Genomic DNA, 19,049 nt, shown 5'->3' with positions numbered 1-19,049 from the left:
TACTCCATCCAAAAGAAATGCGCCACTAAGATCCCAGGTGTATGAAGGTCCGTGGATGGCTTTGCAGATTGACTTTGTAGGTCCTTTGCCAAGGACCCAAAGAGGTAACCAATATCTATTGGTGATTATTGATCCTTTCTCAAAGTGGATAGAGGCATTTCCTCTTAAAGCCAATACTGCAAAAGCCACTGCCAAGGTCTTGGTAGAACAAGTCTTCTCTCGCTGGGGGATCCCTGCAAAGGTAGAATCAGACCAGGGATCACATTTTACAGGACAGTTCTTTAGGGATTGTCTTAAATTGATGAGAGTCCCGCAGAGACTACACATCCCATACAGACCACAGTCATCTGGGATGGTGGAACGAACCAATCGGACTATAAAAGTGATGTTGAGGAAACTGGTTGATGCCAATGGACGTAACTGGGACACCCTCATGCCTTTAATTTTAATGGCATTGAGGGCGACACCGGCTGCATCTACTGATAAAACACCTTTTGAAGTGATGACAGGCCGAACAATGAGATTACCAGAACATTTAATTTGGCAAGCTAGTGGCACTCAATTAGAGGGAATAAAAATGGATACCTACCTGCAAAATCTGCAAAAACATTTAAATCACATTCACTTGCAGGTAGCTGCTAAATTGGGAAAATCCAGACGTAAGACAAAGGCTTACTTTGACAAAAACCAGAGAGAGAATACTTGGGAGGTAGGAGATCAAGTAATGTTATTGTCATATAAGTCACCAGAACATGGGTTATGTAATCGATGGATTGGACCTTTCCAAATCATTGATAAACTCAGTTCAGCAGTATATAAGATCAGAATAACAGGAGGAAAGCATAATAGAGACAAGATTTATCATGCTAACCAGTTAAAGCTGTATCGATCGTCCAGATCGCAGGAGCAACTTCCTCCTCAGGACTTAAGTGATCAGACGAAATCGCAACAATTGGAGCCCAGCAGTTTGCAACCATGAAATTGACATTGACATTTTTGACTTATTACACCCTTATTGTTGCTCTAAGGGTAGGACTATGCCAAAATCTTAAGTCTGAAACCGAACTATTGCAACCCCAGGAAACCAGACGACCGGATCGCACTCAGTTGTCTGAGCCCAAGCAACAGAACATACCAACAAAGAAGGAACGGACTATTATACTTAATCCAGAACTGGTCAACAACCCGATTCAACAGGTTAAGGGAATTCGGGGGGAGGATGTTACTTTTGAATATCAATTGGTGGAAGTAACTGCACTACCCTCTAGTGGTTGGAAAAAGATGTGTTAATTGCTTTTAAAGTTAATTGCTTTAAACAATGATCAGAAAAGAGATCAGCATTTGGGGAAAGAAATTATATGTTCTGCATATGGGGAATATGTTGTAAGTACAATTACTGATGCATTACGATCCTTAAAATTAGGAGAAGTCCCTGACTTAATTAAGGATGAACAACTAATGAGTTGGTATTGTCCTAAATGTTTTCAAAAGCTGGAAAAGGAAAGATCCACTTGTTTGGATGCATGCCAGCATTTGTCAGTGGGTGCTATGAGAGAGATAGGATCTGTGACACCTCACCCCAACCGAGACAGTTGTTCTCTTACAAAAGATTGTATAATGGCACGGTCTTTGTATGTTTCATTCACGGTCTCGTTACCAGTGTTTGACCCAGACAGAGATGTGTACAGGCAATTGGCTGCTATCCATTCTATAGGTCACCTCGAAGATGACATCTACAGGGAACGCGTTAATGCACCTCCCCTGGTAGTCTATCACACTCCAACTCAGACTTGGAAGGTACCACAGATGGCCTGTTGTTCTGAAAAAGGACCCCAGTATATCTGTAGGTGTAATGTGTTTGAAACAGACACTGTTTTGTGTGGACTACAGGGAGAGAAAGCACAGAATTCATCATCGTCATGCCTGGTGAGGCTGACCACATGGAAGACTCCGATGGAGAAGGTGACCTATGCTGGAAGGAACCAATTTTGCGTGGTTACCAACCAAAAGAGGTACCAGTATGGTCCCTTGGAGTGTCCTGTCACAGAGCCAAATTTCTGTTTTACCCCAAGGCAACCCACGGTAATAGGGAATCAAGTTATTTCCCCTATTCCTATTTTTGAGAACATTACCATTATTCAGTCTAACCCTGATTACCAGAATTTAACTATTCAAGGTACACCTACTTTTCTGGCTTATATTCCACCATTAGGGTTGCAACTGAAATCCTTAATGACTCGTAAAGAGACTCACCTCATTCAAATTACTAACAATATGGATGAAGCCCAACAAGTTATTACCCAATTAATGAATGAAGGGAATGAGCCTGCAACAACTTCCAGAGAAAAATTCGGATTAGAAGTATGGATAATTATCCAAGGAATTGGGATTGTGATTAATTTCCTTATGTTAGGTTATATGCTGTATAAACGCAACAAACCCAAGCCAAAAACTAGGCAGAGACCTAGACAGACACCCAGACAATCACCTAAACAAATGCACAGACGAGCACCATCTGGGGATAAAGATGAATATATATACATGGTGCCCATTCCTGATACCTACCAAAATTTGCCCAGGTATGAAACTAAAAAGGGCCCCACAGATGTTAAGTCCTAGGTGATGGGGTTTCTTTATGTAAACCACCCCATCAAAGGGGGGCGTGTAGCCCTGAGGATTAATCTGTTGGTCTGTATAAAATGTCTTTTTGATAAAAGTGTGTAGGCTGCATAGATTAATAGAATTTGCAATAGCTGTAAACGCAAGATACCTAGAAACTTCTAGACCAGACATCCTGGCCTATTTCCTCTGTGACGCTGAAAGCAACCTTTAAGACCCTTACTCAGAAAAGTGATAATAGGAAACAGACCTACGCAAATTGTCTAGGGACTTTCTGAATATCTGCTAACCTTTCACCTAGTTAGGTGCAAAAGGACCTAACAAGTACACCACAAGATACGTAGATAGTTGTCATTAATACGTATACAAAGGTCAGCCTATGAAAACAGGTACCCTCACCTTTCCATGGGGAAAGCCAAATTTGGGCGTAAGAGGAAGGAGTTCTCCCTATAAAAGGTGTGATAATCCACCATTAGAGCAGGCGATACACCCATCCTTCTATTCTCCATCGCCTCACCCTGCCTACACCTACGAAAGCTGTCAACTAATGATAAGTCGTAGTGTTCTGTCCTTTCACAGCTGTAAGTATGAAATAATTCTTAATTTCTACTTCACCTCTAAAGCATCTATGCTAAGAAGGGTTTAATTCATAACCAGTTTCTTTATAACTATACTTCCTCTAGCAGAGGTGTGAAATTCACTCTAGTACTATTTGCTGCAAAGTGCATTAGATATCATATCATATCATATCTCTTAAAGAACTGTGATATTTTGTAACTTTGTAATCAAACTGCTTTTAACATTTTACATTTACTTCTTGTTTTATTGGTTTTAAATAAAAGGTCTTGTTTGACTAAACTTTGTCTCAGTGTAAATTCCTGTTATACCCCAATCTCCTTGTATTAAATTCTGTGAAGCCTGATTCAAGACGAACTTTTATCTTCTGATCACACATATTGGCGAGCCATACCCATATTATTAATATTTATCACTTATTACTAACATTCTTAATTAATTAGAAAATTAATTATTACATACAACCAAATTAAGTGGATAAATTCCACTGTCCCTACTAACCCTCCCCAAATCAGGCAACACTTCTGAGTGCTTGACTTTGAAGCCTTAACATTCTTTTAATGTAATTTTTTTTTGTAATATACAATAAATAATACAAAGAATACTGTACTAACTGGGCTGGACTGGTACATGGTGCCACATATTTTTGGGGTCTCCCAGACTGTATAAAACAAAGGGCCAAGGCCTTTTGACTTCAGACTGAGAATGACTACACTAATATTTATGGGATTCCTCTGCCTATAAAAAGAGGACTAAACTGCATTAGAACACATAAGGGACTATAACAAATGAACGGATAGTTATGCAAGGTGCTCAGATACAATGAATGTGTTATAAAAGCCTAGACCAGTTCAAATCTTTAAATGGAAGAATTAATTATGTAGAAGAGTTTACTAACGCACCATTGGCGATGGTTTGGGGTTTTTTTGGTCAAGTTTTGAGCTACACAGTAAACCCTCCCACCCAGCCCACCTAAGATTGTTTTAGTCTATTCCCTGGAATTCTACTGTGTGAAATGTCATGCCTAACAAAACACTATGGTAGTTATATTTTGGTGCGTTTTAAATTAGACCATTTTCTATGGGTAAGTGAAAATTCTATAAAAGAAGAAACTTCTCTATTATCCCTCTAAGCATTTTTTCCTCAGTGGAGCGGAGAGAGAAATAAAATGCCCTAAGGTTCAAATGCTACATGCTTAAAGTCTCACTGTAGCACAATCTTTTTTCCAGATTCAGCATGTTGAAGATTAGGAGCTTCAGAACACTAAGGCCTGGTCTACACTAGGGGTTGGGGTCGATGTAAGAGATGCAACTTCAGCTACGGGCATAGCGTAGCTGAAGTCGAAGTATCTTATTTTGACTTACCTCCCGTCCTCACGGCACGGGATCGACGGCCGTGGCTCCCCCTGTCGACTCCGCTACCGCCACACGCCCTGATGGAGTTCCGGAGTCGACAGGAGCGCGTTCGGGGATCGATATATCGCATCTAGATGAGACGCAATATCTTGATCCCCGATAAACCGATTGCTACCCGCCGATCCGGCAGGTAGTGTAGACATACCCTAAGCAAAACCAATAGGGGCTAAATCTGCTTCTGATGACATCAACAGCAAACCTCCTGATTTCAATAGTGCAAGACTAGGCCCTAAAACAAACAAGCACCCTAAATGCAATAGTTAATAAAAAAAAAAAAAGTACAAGGCGTTACCAAAATATTTACTTCTTGAAATAAAAAAAGATAGGTGTGAGATGTCTGTCTAGAATATATCCATTTATTATTTTGTGGTCCATATCAATTTAAAGACATAATTAATTGAATTTCTACATCATTTTTTCAATTTCAACCCTTCCTGGCCTCATACCAGCTACTCTACAAAGGTACACACCTTTCCCCTGTACAGTCAATATTTATGAAAAGCAATATACCGCTCTATTAGCTTAGAAAAATAACATGCCGGGGAAATTATAGCCATGAAATGGATACAAAAGTTAGGCAACAGAGTAAAACATCCTTTAGTAAATTATGGCTTTGCACAAGTATCAGATATCAATATGAACAATTTAAGACACTTCTTGTTAAAGGCACTTATAGTTCTTTTTTTAATTTAGTTCTCTTGCATTAAAAAGTGTTATGTCTGATCACATTTTCATAACAGCGGAACAGTCTAAAAAGGCAGTTTTAAGTGAGAGAAAAAAGTTTAATTTTTTTTAAACAAACGTTAAACTATGAAAATACCAAGAAATAATACAAGCTTTCAAATGGGTATTGGTCCTTATAAAACAGGCAACATTCAGGCAAAAAAGTGATTTCTTTTCTTAGATACTCAAAACAAATAGTCTCAAAAAGTAAGTCCTCCAGTTCCAGTGTGTGGATATGTCCAAGTTCACATAGACCACCCTATGACCCCCAACAAAAATATAACTTTATAACTAACCAGAACTCCATTTTGGCTGTTGAAGGAAAAGAGTCTCAAAAGAGCATTATAGATGCATGTGCTAGTGAGTCTATAATTCTGTGTCCCTATATCTGGATGGCTGTCCATAATATCCGCGCTTGGAGTTGTCTGATAGCTGCCGACGGTAGTCTTCCTCCTCTGCGTCACTGCCATAACTTCCTCGATTTTCTAGGTAAGGCCTGGCAGGGGGTTTCTGAGGCTCTGGAGGTCTGGAACTAGCACAGCAAAAAACAAGAGTAAAGATGTCAGCAATTTCTGGTCTGAAAAGTGGAGGAACACAAACCTGTAATCAACTGCAAACTGTTCACTAAGATATGAAGACATGCCAATTATATGCTAGCAAGGCTAACCATGACCCTGTCCTTCAGCACTCTGCACACCACTACTCCCTTCTCCCCTCCCCCACCGCTCTCTGTTACTCCACTCCGTTACTTTCCATACTGACTACTTGGTGTCCTTCCTCTCTTGCCTTCATGCTGGCTCATATCTTCGAACAGCCTCCTGCTCCCAATATGCCAAGCACCCTCCTACTCCTTGCCTGAAGACTTCCTATATTGATCTCCCCACCAAAGAGGTCTCCACTCCTCCACAGACCTCACGAACATTTCTAAGAGTTAGATGGTAAGCCCTTTTATACAGGGGACTAGTGTTAAGTGGTCTGAAAAAAGTTGTATAGGTTATAAAGCTAATTATTTATATAGAATATAAACAGCGCTGCACAGCACATGTAATAATTCTCTACATAGGAAAGGAGGGGGATTTCACTGATTTTCAGCAGCTATCATTCTAGACTCCATACTGAGCACTGGCAAGAGGAAGCATTTTCCCCCACATTCTTTTAAGATCCTGAATGACTTAGAATAAAGCAACGATGCTGTTTAATAGTGTTGATTTAGCCAATTTAATTACACTTCCTACGAACACTCATTCTAAATTGTCAGTTGCTTGTTTCTTTTATCTTCATATTTGGCTAAACTAAATATTTTATTCCTCCCTAAAAACACCACTACAGATGCCATAAGCATACAATTCCTATAGCTTTGCAATAATAAATTCATCAGGGAAATGCTGCAGTGACTGTTTTGGGACCTTTAATCCACCAAAGGAGCTGACTGTAAAAAAAAAAAAAAAAAGAAAAACCTCACAACTCATTAGGGCTTCCCTATCCCCAAAAGAGTTACAAATGAGAAGGGTGAGAGAACTAGAACATTTCCAAATGAAAATCAAAACAGATCCTTCAAATTGTTTGTTGCAAGGTTTTGCTTAGCCGACTGTCCAATTCATACTAGTGAATAAGCATAGTAGAGTGGGTAAGGCACCAAGACTGGATATCTGGGAACTAATCCATAACTCACCGGACTCAATGGAAACACTCCCATTAACTTCAATGAACTTTGGATCAGGCCCATGGTTCTTCTCCTGACTCTGTAGTGACTGTCTCCCGTCGGGCAAGTAACTTAACACCATTTTCCTCACCCATAAAATGCATACAATAATGGACTGTGTAAAATCAGACTTTACCACTCTTACTGATGTTGAGTACTACCTTATACCCCTGTAAGCCGTGAAACTTGTCAAATCACTTTCAAATACTGATTAGTATAACACAACAACAATCCAATCTCTGACACATAAGGGACAGCCTTGAAGGGTTGACGTACAAGTGATCTTGTGTGTACATCTAATTATGAGACATAAAATGAACTGGCACCGTGAATCTCTTAGTAATATATGCTATCTGTGAAATTCTCTCTAAGTAATTCAAGTGCAGTAGTATGGACCAGTCTGAAAAAGAGATATAAAGGAAAGATTCTGAAAGGAAGGCATTGCAGAAGCGACTACTGTCAAGGCAGGTCAGCCCTAGAGCTTCTCATCTTTGACACCGTGTAAATTTCAGGAATCATTGGTAGTGTCAGGGCTTGATGGCACTACTTGCATGAGTAAGAGCTGCATAATTAAGTTGCTCTTGCTGGTGTAGTAAATATAAACCAGAGGAATATTTTCAAGTGGATCTGTCTTACCTCATGGGCTGGGGCCAGTTCTGGTCTGGCTTCTGTGTTTTGATTGGGACAGCATAGATATCTGGGTGTTTCTGGGCTATTTCCAACTTTAAAAAGAGCAGAAGAAAAAAAAATGCCTTTCAGTTTATACAGTCAGGAGATCAGAGACTGAGCAATGTAGCTCAGCTTATCTGTAAAGGAATTAAAATACAAATGGATGACTGGTCTTATTTCCTGCTCCCACACTGAGATAGTTTTTAATTTAAAGTAAAACACTGTACTGCCAAAATAACAGAAATAAAAAAAGAAAAAAGCCATTAACCTATAGTAGCTACTATAGGAAACCTCTTCATAGAAAATATTTTATATCCCTTATCCCCCCCCTACCTACTCCTCCCCAAAATGTAACTATATATTTTATATAGGAATAATGTGATATCGAGGGCAATTTTGATTCCTAATGTGTATGCTGACTGCTGGTTGGTATAATGGTAGGTTGGAAGGAGAGGGAGAAATGTGCTACTGTTTTTGTTTTTAATGATTTTTTTAAATTCAATATTGAGGGTGCTTATAGCACAGAATGTGTTTGTGTATTATATCTAAACAAATATACAGGACAGACTGAAAAAGTAGGTTACTACCTACCCTGGCATTCTGTGCTTCTTGTAGCTCCTGTATTCTTTGCAACCTTGCCTTGTGATCCATCTTCTCAAATATTTTAACTTTCCCCAGTACAGATTTTGGAGCACTCTCTTGTCTATCTACATCTTCCTCCTCCTCTGCGGCTGGAACTGCTGGCTGAGATGTCTTCAGTATAGGACGCCCAAAGGCAGGTTTCACAGAAACAGGAGGTGCTGCAGCCTTGGATAATACGGCTGAAGTCTCATTGCTGACAGTGCTAGAGCTATTTGGTTTGGATTCATAGTTCTTGGGAAAGTCATATACATCCTCTTTGTTTTGTAGTTTACCCTACAGTATTAAGAACACACTGAAGTTTACACATAGCAGCAACTTCAGCATCTTTTGATGAATCTTTTCATTTGAAATTGGTTATATTGCTTGTGCATTTTTGTATTGCCCATCTTTGCTCATAAGGGATCAGAGCACTGAGTATTTAAGTATATAGGAGCTTGGTCACTGACTTGAATAGGAACAGAATTAGTCACAAAGTCTTACATTGTATGCAATGTTATAATGAGCAGTAAAATCTGACCAGTCTATTTAATTCTTTAAAGATTTCTGGAAGGAAAAGAGAAAGAACAGGAAGAATCAGAGCAAGAGGTTTTTCTGGATTATATGGAGGAGAATAGTCTTCCGAGCTGAAACTATTACACAGGACACACGCCTATTCTCCCTGCAATCATCATTTCACTTACATATACTGCTACCCAGCCCAAACTCTATTGCCAAGGCATATTTGAAAGGATGGTTGTTTAACTGTCTAGTAAGTGTATTTTGTGCAACACAGACCAATGTTGGTGTCCACCTCCATGAAGAAAGTCAGAGGGTTGAACACAGGATTTCATTAATAGCTGCAACACCTTTCTTGAAGGGACACTGGAGCACAGTTTGGCACTACTACTTAAAAGGTAAAAATAAAAAAGCCAAGAGGATTTCCTGCCATTCTGCTGCATTAAAATCAAGAAGGAGTGTGTCTGAACTTCTCCCCAGCTGAGACATTCAGGAAGATCTTTATTTTGGGCTTGGTAAGGGAGCAAGAATGCTGGAATTCTCCTGGGGAAGAGATCAGGAGAGAAATGGGCAGTTTTCCAGCTAGTCACCAAACCCTCTAATGAAACACATGGTACCACTTCTAAATCTCAAGAATTCCCTTCCCAACCAGCTGCCAAGCTCTTTCGACAGCTCACAATCCTCTTCTTTGTCAATTCCCCTTCCTTCCTCTTCCCACATTGCATTTTAGCTTCCAACAGCAGGTTACCCTAATAGAAGAAACATAGCCCACGATGTACAGCACCAGGTGGGTTCTTTAGAAAGATGAACTCTATCTTCAAATTGATTTCCACAAATTACCTTAGGTGGCTCGGGCTTGAATGCTGGAGGTGGGCTGGGATCTCTAAGTATCTCTCTGCTACCAGCCCTTCTCATTTGAGCTTTTGGTTCTGGGCTGGGTTTTCTTATACTCTACGAAAATATAAGAAGTTAATCACAAGAAAATTCAAGTAATTCTTGACTTGTTTTAACCCTAGCCTTGTGGGCCAATTACCAGTAGTCACATGACTGGCAATGACATGACTACTATCACTGTAAAAGTTAACATCTGCACTCCAGGTGACACTATCAATGAAACTAGAGAGTTAGGCAAGCATCTTAACTTTTATGCTAGAATTAATATGACTATCATTCTGTACCGGAGCTAGCATAATGCTGCAGCTGGAATTATACTTTTCTCAGGCACCAATTACAAGGAACATTTTCTATTACCATTTTACAACATACATGACTTTCAGGAAGTCACTGTCTTGCCAACAGTCCAAATATCTTACCTCCTCATGCTGCACAGGCTCAGAAGATCGGCTAATAGAGGAAACACTTGGTTCATCTGACGGCTCATCAAGCTCATTGTCCGTGTATGCACCTCCTTCTCCATCTGTGTCTTCCAAGTCACTGATCAAGCGGCTGTCACAGCTCAGGTAGTCAGCACCCATAGCTGTTAGGTATGACATGCGATCTTCCATGTCGTCATCCATTCCTTCCATCTATAAAAGTGGAAGGATTAGATTTGACTTCACCCCCCATTTTAGTTTGCAGTAACGTTTATGGTACACAATACCTAAGAAACAGAAGCACATGAAACTGCAAGAATTCTGGGTCTCCCAGGAACATGAAAATAGCTCCAATAAAAAATTAATATGTATGCCCTAGCAGCAGCTATATGCCTTGGTTTTAATAACAGGAGCAACATGATAAAGTTATAAAAAAATAAACTTTTATCCTGTACTATTTTTCACTCAGTTACCCACTGCAAAGATGTCAGATTAGTATAACTTTTCAATATATACACGTGTTCAGTATTTAGGGTGATGAGTTTGCCATCTGACCACTTTAAAGGGGAATTATTCCCAGAACAGAAAAACAATTTAGCATATACAGTATGAGCTGTTTGACCACATACCTTTCCTTCCGATACCCATACTGCTTCAACTTGCTGTTGCTGAATTGTATCTTTGAGGCTGCCGTACCAGCTATCATTGGCTGAATTCAAGTTGATGGTAGCTGTAGACATTTAAAAAAAATATATGCATTATTGTTTTCATATATTTTTTCTATTAATTCTAAAACCTCAGTGCACCTACTTTATCCAATATTTTCCATGTGACAAGGTTTTGAGTAATGCAAGAAAATGATATGGTCATTTTTACTAGATCACTTTCTAAAGGACAATGTTTGCACTTTTGTTGGCTTGTGGGGGGGAAAAAAGGCTGACTAAATGCCAGCCCTTTCATTATTCACTTTTTTCCAGAAATAGTTTTATTACAGTAGTAAAGTTCAATATGAACATTTCTTTATAATGAAATACATCAAGACAGTGAACTCCTGTCTAGGAAGGGTTTTCACATGACCACAGGTTACTGTACAAGATGATCTCTTACTCTGAACAGTATTAATTTAGTTTCTCAAACATACATATTATTTCTCCTACATCCACCACTCTTTTGGAAGAGGAATGAGATACAGATTCTTGCTTACCTGTAAAAAGATAGGAGCAAGTCTTCTTCAGCTTATTTGCTTGATCGTAAAGCTTCCGGGAACTCTTGTTAGATGTAGGACTTAGCCTTTGTCTCAAAGTTTTCACACCCTGTTTACTATCTGGGTTGAAGAAGACTACAATTGGGAACCACTGGGTATAGTTCAACAGATCCACCGCTTTAGGAGTCACATCCAACAAAGCATGTTTATTCTGTTAACAAGAAGAGGATATGAAGATAATGGAAAATCTCCTACTGGGGAGATGGTGCAGATGGTCGGACATTATTAGAATTACTAAAGCTGTAGAGCCTACGGATTTGAATGCACAACCAGAGTGTTGTCTGGTAAAGAGCCTTTATTAGCAGCAAGGCCCAAGTCAGTGCTGTAGCGGGAAAATAAAAGAGCTGGGAAAACAAAAAGTGGTCAGTTATGGTCCTCCCAACTAGGGCCATAACTGGCCCAAATCTCCCCCAAATCCCACCATATGCTGGGACAACAACAGGCACCTCCCCATCTCCTTTCACCTACATTTTTTGGACATTCAAATAAAACAGTATATGAATATAGTATTTAATATTGGGCAATTAAATGTAGCAGAGAAAGGTATAACACGATCCAATGGCTGAAAGTTAAAATTACATTCAGACTGGATAGAAGATATACATTTTTAACAATGAGAGTAATTAACCACTGGAACAATTTACCACGGGTCATGGTGGATTCTCCATCACTGACCATTTTAAAATCAAAATTAGAAACATCCAAAAGATCTGATATTTTGTGGAAGTTCTATGGCCTGCATAAGACAGGAGGTCAGTCTAGATAATCACAGTGGTCCCTTCAGTCCTTGGAATCTATGACTCAGATACAAATATACTAACTCTGACACTGTGTGCACCTTTCACACTCTGTTTCCCATTTCTTTATTCCCTTTACTCGTTTTCATTATCTTCCTTTTATTTGCATAGAGATTCTCTTTTCTTTCCCCACCCTCCCTATCTCTTTATTGTGCCCCCGCCCGTTCATCTTCCCTCACCAGAATTATTTTTCCAGTCTTTGGGCTGATATTCATGTTGAGTGAGTAGCCAGGACACAGCTCACATTTTCTCCTGATCATAGCCTCCTACCTAAACTGCCAAAACTTAAAGCAAATATCCTCCATAGGCCTCATCCCATGCAAACTACACTCTGGGAAAGGCTTCTGGGGTGAAATCCTGGCCCACCTAAGTCAATGGGAGTTTTGCCATAGAGTTCAATGGGATCATGTTTTCATCTCGGCACATATTTCTTTTGCCTACAGGGGTTCTCTCTCCCTCAGGCTTCCTGGTTGCCATCCCTGGACTCTTGAGCTCCAGTGGTAATCTTTAAAAAGTCAGCATTTGCTGACATTTCACACAGTTACCATCGCTATTTCCTATTTCAAATACATAGGTAGTAAGTGTTAAATATTGAGTTTGTAATGGCCACGACTGCAGTTGGAGCTTAGGATGCAGGTAAAAGGTGACCCTGGCAGTTGTAGGGTATGTCTCCACAACAAACAAAGATATAAGTGCATTGCATACCCACCTTTATCTTTAATTCAATTGGCATGGCTAACAACAGTTGCGAACACGTGGCGGCACAGACTTTATCCTAGACTATCAACTCATGTACATAACCAGAGTCCTCAGCAGGTTTGTACTGGGGCCGTCACATCTTCACTACTCTTGTTACCCATTCTAGCTAGGTTAAAGCTAGCGTGAAAATGCCTACCTGTTCTACAATTACACTTCACTTGCAGTGTAGATGTACCTATAGATACAGTAGAGCCAGGAGGACATTTTGGAACATTCCAGCTCTGTTCAAGCACTGGATCCTGGTGTGGTTTAAACTTAGGCAAGTCCACAAATAACTTTTTAAAAAATATGAACATTTTAATTGGATTAATATGGGGCTAAATTCATGGCTAACATAAGTGGGCTCATTTCTAATGTCTCTGAAGCACACATTCATAGGAAATTAATGAAATGAGAAAAAAACAAAAATCAAGTAAGACTGGAGATCCAGTTTCCCCACAGTTCCAGCTTCATTTCAAATGCACGTTAACACATTTTCTTGCATATTAATATGTAAGAATTCTTTCTCCAAGTTTTTAGGAACAAAATAAACAAACAAACAATCTGCTTTTGATAGCAACCGTTTTTCAAACAGAAATACTTTACCTGCTCAATAATTTGCCTCACAGTGTTCAAACGCACCACACCAGTCGATTTCTCTGAACCTGCATCTTTGGGTTCTGTCTCTGCAATGACAACAGATGGTTTTTTTCAGTTGTGAAATGAGTGTTCAAATTACCCTTCCCCCAAAATTCAATGCTGAAGAGCCAAACTGCTGAAGAAAAAGTAATGAATGACTTACTGGCAGTTTGATACAGATCAGGCAAGTCATTTGACAGCTTTTCCATCGCTAGATCGGCAATGGGGCCAAATATCACCACAGGTCTCTTAAAACCAGCTGAAGAAAAAAATATTTAGACAGAGGTCTTTACATATAAAATCACCATGGCAATACATATTGAAACAAACATGCAGAAAAGGCTCAATTTAATCTTTAAGACTAATATCCTGGAAGTATCTAAGCTCCGTATTATATATTTTATACACACACCCCTTCAATCTTTTGGTTCCCAGTGATTCATGCAGGACCCTTCCTAATGTGAAGGGACTTCATGTATGACTTGCCCATTGGGAAAAGTGAGAGAGTCATTCACACACACGCTCCCCCTCCAATTATAAAAAGTTGGAAGGGAGAAGAATGAAAAAAAGAAAAGCGTAGATAGTCCTTCACATTATTCAGAATCAAGAACAGCTGAGAGGATTCTGCCATTTGAGCATGTATAGTACAATTTCACTAGTCTGCCCTGCAGACTTCCCTCGAAGCCACACTAAATGCCATGAGACATTCTTCTGTAGGATCAGAGCACTTTACAGTGGCAAAGAGATGAGAGAGTGTTATTATTCTGAGGCCAATGCAAGTAACATAATGGTCCTCGTAAGCCAGTGGGAGAGGGCCATATTGTGCTCAGTGACCCCTGAAAGTGTTTTTACTACTTTTTGTTCCTGTTAGCACAGTAGAACCAACACAGCACAGGAGAATGGAAACTATTTGATTCATGCAACATCAGGAGAATTATTACAGGGACAAAAATTCTTCCCTCTGTTACATCCAGGCAACTCTATTAATAAAGGCAATGGGATTACACCAGTGTAACTGAGGGTTGAATTTGCCCTAAAGAATCATTATTATTATTTATTATTATTGAATGAGCCAGAAAGAACACAGCTAAACTTTCATATCCCAGGTTATGTTTGCAAGGCTGGTAACACTTGGGCAATAACAGCAAGCTGTGAATAGGTGCTCAGTTATGTAAAGTTTCACTCACCCTCTCGCAGCAGAACTCGCTCATAGGCTGGGAACTTTGTGCTAACAGATGCAATCGCTGTCAGATCTTCACGACTCTTTTTCAGATTCTTTTTCATTCCAGATCGTTGGCCACGCATTCTCCAGAAATCTGCCCTGTCACTCGAGCCATCTCTTTGGGCATTCTGAACACTGGCCATCTGCTCGGCTCTGAAAGGAACAGCATGGAATCCATTTGAAAAATGCAATCAAAGGGAAAACATGCCACACTAAAGAAAGAACCTCAGCAAGACCCAGGATATGACTTTGTAACTACAGTGGACAACTTGGCAGGTAGGGAAGCAGCAAGGTTTATTGTGCATGAATCAATCCTCTGGCTGCTAAGGCAAATGACAAACGTAATATGGAAAGAGAGGAAGCAACCCATCATGAAATGATGGGCAAATTGCCTAATGACCACCTCCTGTTCTCCATCATCTCTTCCTCAGATATCTTAAATTGAATCCAAAAGGTAAAGCCCCCTTGGTCAGATCAGTATAACAAGAAATAGACTAAGGTGCACCACACAGGAAAGGAAAACCAAGCAGGACAGCATACTGTATATATACTGAAGTATACTGTAAAGTCACTTTAGAAGTAACTTTAGGAACTTTTGTAGAGGAGAATTGAAGATTTTTTTATAAAAATAAAACTGCGACTATATACGACTTTGCTGCACTCTGAAATTCTTCATTAAAAGCACACCAGATAACCAATCACTTGTTAAAATATGTCTGAATTAACTGGGGTTTGGTAAAAACAAATTTAGCAAAAAAAAATCCCACAACAGTACAGTCACCCTTAGTACTACAAAGAATACAATTAAAATTGTCAAGTCACGAAAACACACTTTCCCTAAGAACATGCAGCATACAGAAAAGTATTAGAGGCTTTTTCCACAGCACTTATCGCTGTAATACCGGAGTGCCTCACATATTCTATTTAATTTATCTTACCCTCTCCTCTCTCATTTGAGGTAGGAAAGTATTATTCCCATATTTCAGATGGAGAACTAAGGCATGGAAAAAGTACACAGCTAGTCCAAGATCTCACAGGAAGTCTACAGCAGAGCTGGGATTAGAAACCAAATCTCACAAGTCTGAGTGCAGTATCTTTGCTACAAGGCCATTTTTGCTCAGCTGTTACCGACTAATTCCATAGTTTTAAAAGTTGATTTTACACACACTATTGTTATGAAGGTGATCGCTTGAGGGATGGATGGTGTCCATGTTCTTTTCCCCTCCTTCCTCTCCCAAATGTGTTATACAAATGGTGAATAGGGTGGGAATAAAACGTAGATGGTGGTGGGGAATTTCTTATTTTAAATATTGGGTGGGCAGGCGGGAAATCAATGTACCTGCTTTTATTTGGAATGATGCCCTTTTCCAGTTCATTTCCAATTCTCACAGCCAGCCAGTTACCCAGTTTGCCATCGTACAGTGTATCAACTACTCGGAAGATCTCCCCTCTGGTGAATGCTAAACTCTGTGGAGATTCCTTCTCACATTCAAAGTGACTCCTTATGAAAAATGAATCCCCTCTGCCACAGGCCATTATGTCTCTATACACTGAAAGACAAGACATGACATCATTTAGTTTAACTTTGCTAAAATAGATGTCCTATACCTTGCTGTGACAGTCTTCTGTGGGTGGTGTTTTACTCACCTGCACTTCAAGCCTACAACCTTAAATACTGTAAGTTAGTGAAGGAGAGATTAAAATTTTAAAATAATTTGTATATTACTAAGCGTTCTAGCATACACACCTACACACGCGCATGCACAGAGTTATATCTAAAACCAAGCAAGCAAACATTTGTATTTGCTTATTGCCTCATGGATAAAAGCCCTGCATTGCTGACATCTGACAACAATCCCCCTACAGATACCGTGGCTGAAGGGGAAGGCAGCAAGGAGTAGCATCTTGGCTGCTGAAGGCAGAAGCTACTGGGCATAGGAGACAAGAACTAAATGGCGGAGGTTCAGAGCTAGCAAGAGGTGCTTATTACAGGCTGGGTGGATGAGTAGAGGAGCAGGGCTCATCTTTGACCAGCTGAGTGGTGAAGTGGCCAACCCACCTCTCCTCCTCCACGTGACCAGGATGGGAGTCAGCTGGACACAAAAGCAATAATTTTCTACAATACTTAAAATGAGGGCAATTAAAAAGTGTTTTGAAATGTGAGAAATGAGAAAGAGCATTTGTGAAATCCCCAGCAAAACACAGCTGAGTTGAAAGGCCTACTGTTCTTTTCAATGCCTGTCATACTGAATCATAACAAACATTGTCACACCTTTGGTGCCAGGTGCTTACCTTCATATTTGCTCTGAGCCAAAATGGTCACAGTTTCACCTTTGGGAATTTCTAACAAGTAGAGAACAGCATCCTCCCGCACAATGCCTCTAAAATCCTGCGTGTTTACCTGATGCAAAAGAAATGTTTTAGGAAAAAATTAGTCTAATAAAGCCCTAAAAGAGGAAAGGAAAAGGCTGTTTTCTTATGGTTAAAAAAAATATATATATCATCAATACAGAGGTTCATTGGTTTATGCCAATGGACATTATAGGTATGCAGAAGATGGATTACCTATAACTACGAATGACATCCTGAAAGTGCACTGCTGTTAAGGGAACTCTGTGAAGGGCTACAAAATGCCTGAATATGGGCACAGAGGCCAGGGTACATAAGAAAAGGTCCATTTCCAGGTAAGGATATATCTGTTTCCACATATTATGCTGTTCTGTAGTTAAAACCCCAAGTATTCCAAGTATAACTGTTGTGCTAAATTATCAAGGAACTTCAAGTAATCTGATGCACTGGTGTGCTCCAGATGGTTACAATTCATCACAGGATTGTACCCTAGTTTCAATATCATCCAGACGCATTCTGGTCACCTAGAGTTGTGAGTACATTCCTGTGGTTGCACACATCCTACCCCCTTTTCCATGCGTCTCTCAGCTGTTTATTTGGACATAGAAGTGATGTCCACTCCCTTGGACCAACTATGAGGCGCTAGGGGAAGAGCGGTACTGGAGTGCAGTGACTCCCAGTGCAAGGTCTTTGGGCCAGTCAGGGTCTATTTGCAGGAGGAAAGCTGAGAGAGAAAAATGAGACAGTGAAGGAGAATCAACACTTCAGAAAAGGAGTTACTATTTCAAAACCTGTTCAGGCCAGCAACCAATTAGAGAAATGAAAACATGAGAAGCAGGAGACTATGGGACTGAGACAGACCCCACTGAAATCAAGTTAGATTCTTTATTGACTTCAGAGTGCTTTCGGATCAGGCCCAATGGATTTAGACGGGAGAGAAAACTCAGGAGGAGGACATGATAGACAAAAAAAAGGAGAGCCACAGTCTTAGAAGAGATTTTTGGGGTAGAAAAACAACAACAAGGAGGGAAGCCTATGGAGTTTTGGTAAAATAACATCTATCACCTTTTATTCACTAAACTGTGAGCAAAGGAAGGGAGAAAATCATCAGGTCATAGAGGGACAACAGCTAAATGATGCGTGGGAGAGAGGGGAAGATACTCTGGTCTCATGCTCTGTGGTCTGTTTTCTCAGCTGGAGACGGGAAGAGTCACTAGTGAGTGTATCTACTTCCATCTTTGGGCATTTGTGTTGTGTAACATTTCTACCAAGTGCTTCTCCTATTGAATCTTAATACATTTCAACAGCAGAAGTCAAAATTTAAGAATTCAGATAAAAAAAAAATCATGGTCTAGGAACAGTGACCTTGTCCCTAGCAATAAAGTAATATGGATGTATGGGTTTTTTCATATTGATAAAAGTAAAGAAAGCAAATCCTTTCACCTGGTATCAAGGAACAAGCAGTTTTAGTTGCAGGGCTGAACATTTACACTGATACCTTAAGAATCTGATCTCCTTCCTGTAGCCCCTCCTGGTCAGCTGAGGTGCCTTCTTGAATTCCAGCGACAAATATCCCTACATCATTCCCACCTGCCAGCCGTAGACCCACACTGTCTCCTTTCTTGAATTTTACCATCTTCGTATTAGGACTAGAGTATTCAAATGAAGAAAGAAAAAAAGGCAGGCCAAATATTATACATATGACACCCATCATTTGTAGGAAGTAAACTTAGACATGCTTGCTGTCAATCTCCCTATGGTATTTATATGGCCCCATCACTGTACTATGTGAGCATCTCTCAGTCTTTCATGTATGTCTCCTCACAATACCCCTGTGAGGTAGGGTCATGCTATTATCCCTGTTGCACAGATGGGGAATTGAGGTA

General features: G+C 39.9%; 1 protein-coding gene and 1 long non-coding RNA gene across 8 annotated transcripts in view; one reads left to right on the top strand and one right to left on the bottom strand.

The window, feature by feature from the left end:
• The window catches only part of LOC123372825, a 49,544-nt gene extending 32,344 nt beyond the window's left edge, over positions 1–17,200 (top strand). For both annotated transcript variants that reach the window (XR_006580467.1, XR_006580466.1), the window contains 2 exons: positions 14,882–15,090; positions 16,681–17,200. This is a non-coding gene — a long non-coding RNA (uncharacterized LOC123372825). The remainder of the gene's footprint in view (positions 1–14,881; positions 15,091–16,680) is intronic.
• The window catches only part of TJP2 (tight junction protein 2), a 90,986-nt gene continuing 76,885 nt past the window's right edge, over positions 4,949–19,049 (bottom strand). For all 6 annotated transcript variants that reach the window (XM_045021315.1, XM_045021314.1, XM_045021312.1 and 3 more), the window contains 13 exons: positions 18,662–18,812; positions 17,107–17,215; positions 16,154–16,364; positions 14,780–14,967; positions 13,756–13,851; positions 13,560–13,639; positions 11,359–11,569; positions 10,784–10,884; positions 10,155–10,367; positions 9,682–9,792; positions 8,296–8,619; positions 7,672–7,757; positions 4,949–5,865 (listed from right to left, as the gene is read on the bottom strand). In XM_045021315.1, the coding sequence (XP_044877250.1) occupies positions 5,700–5,865; positions 7,672–7,757; positions 8,296–8,619; positions 9,682–9,792; positions 10,155–10,367; positions 10,784–10,884; positions 11,359–11,569; positions 13,560–13,639; positions 13,756–13,851; positions 14,780–14,967; positions 16,154–16,364; positions 17,107–17,215; positions 18,662–18,812 (2,047 nt within the window). In that variant the 3' untranslated portion in view covers positions 4,949–5,699. The remainder of the gene's footprint in view (positions 5,866–7,671; positions 7,758–8,295; positions 8,620–9,681; positions 9,793–10,154; positions 10,368–10,783; positions 10,885–11,358; positions 11,570–13,559; positions 13,640–13,755; positions 13,852–14,779; positions 14,968–16,153; positions 16,365–17,106; positions 17,216–18,661; positions 18,813–19,049) is intronic.

This window comes from Mauremys mutica, chromosome 6, assembly GCF_020497125.1.
Source record: "Mauremys mutica isolate MM-2020 ecotype Southern chromosome 6, ASM2049712v1, whole genome shotgun sequence".
Lineage (NCBI taxonomy): Eukaryota > Metazoa > Chordata > Testudines > Geoemydidae > Mauremys > Mauremys mutica.
Note: the sequence above shows the minus strand (reverse complement) of the source record. Positions and strands in the feature narration are given on the sequence as shown.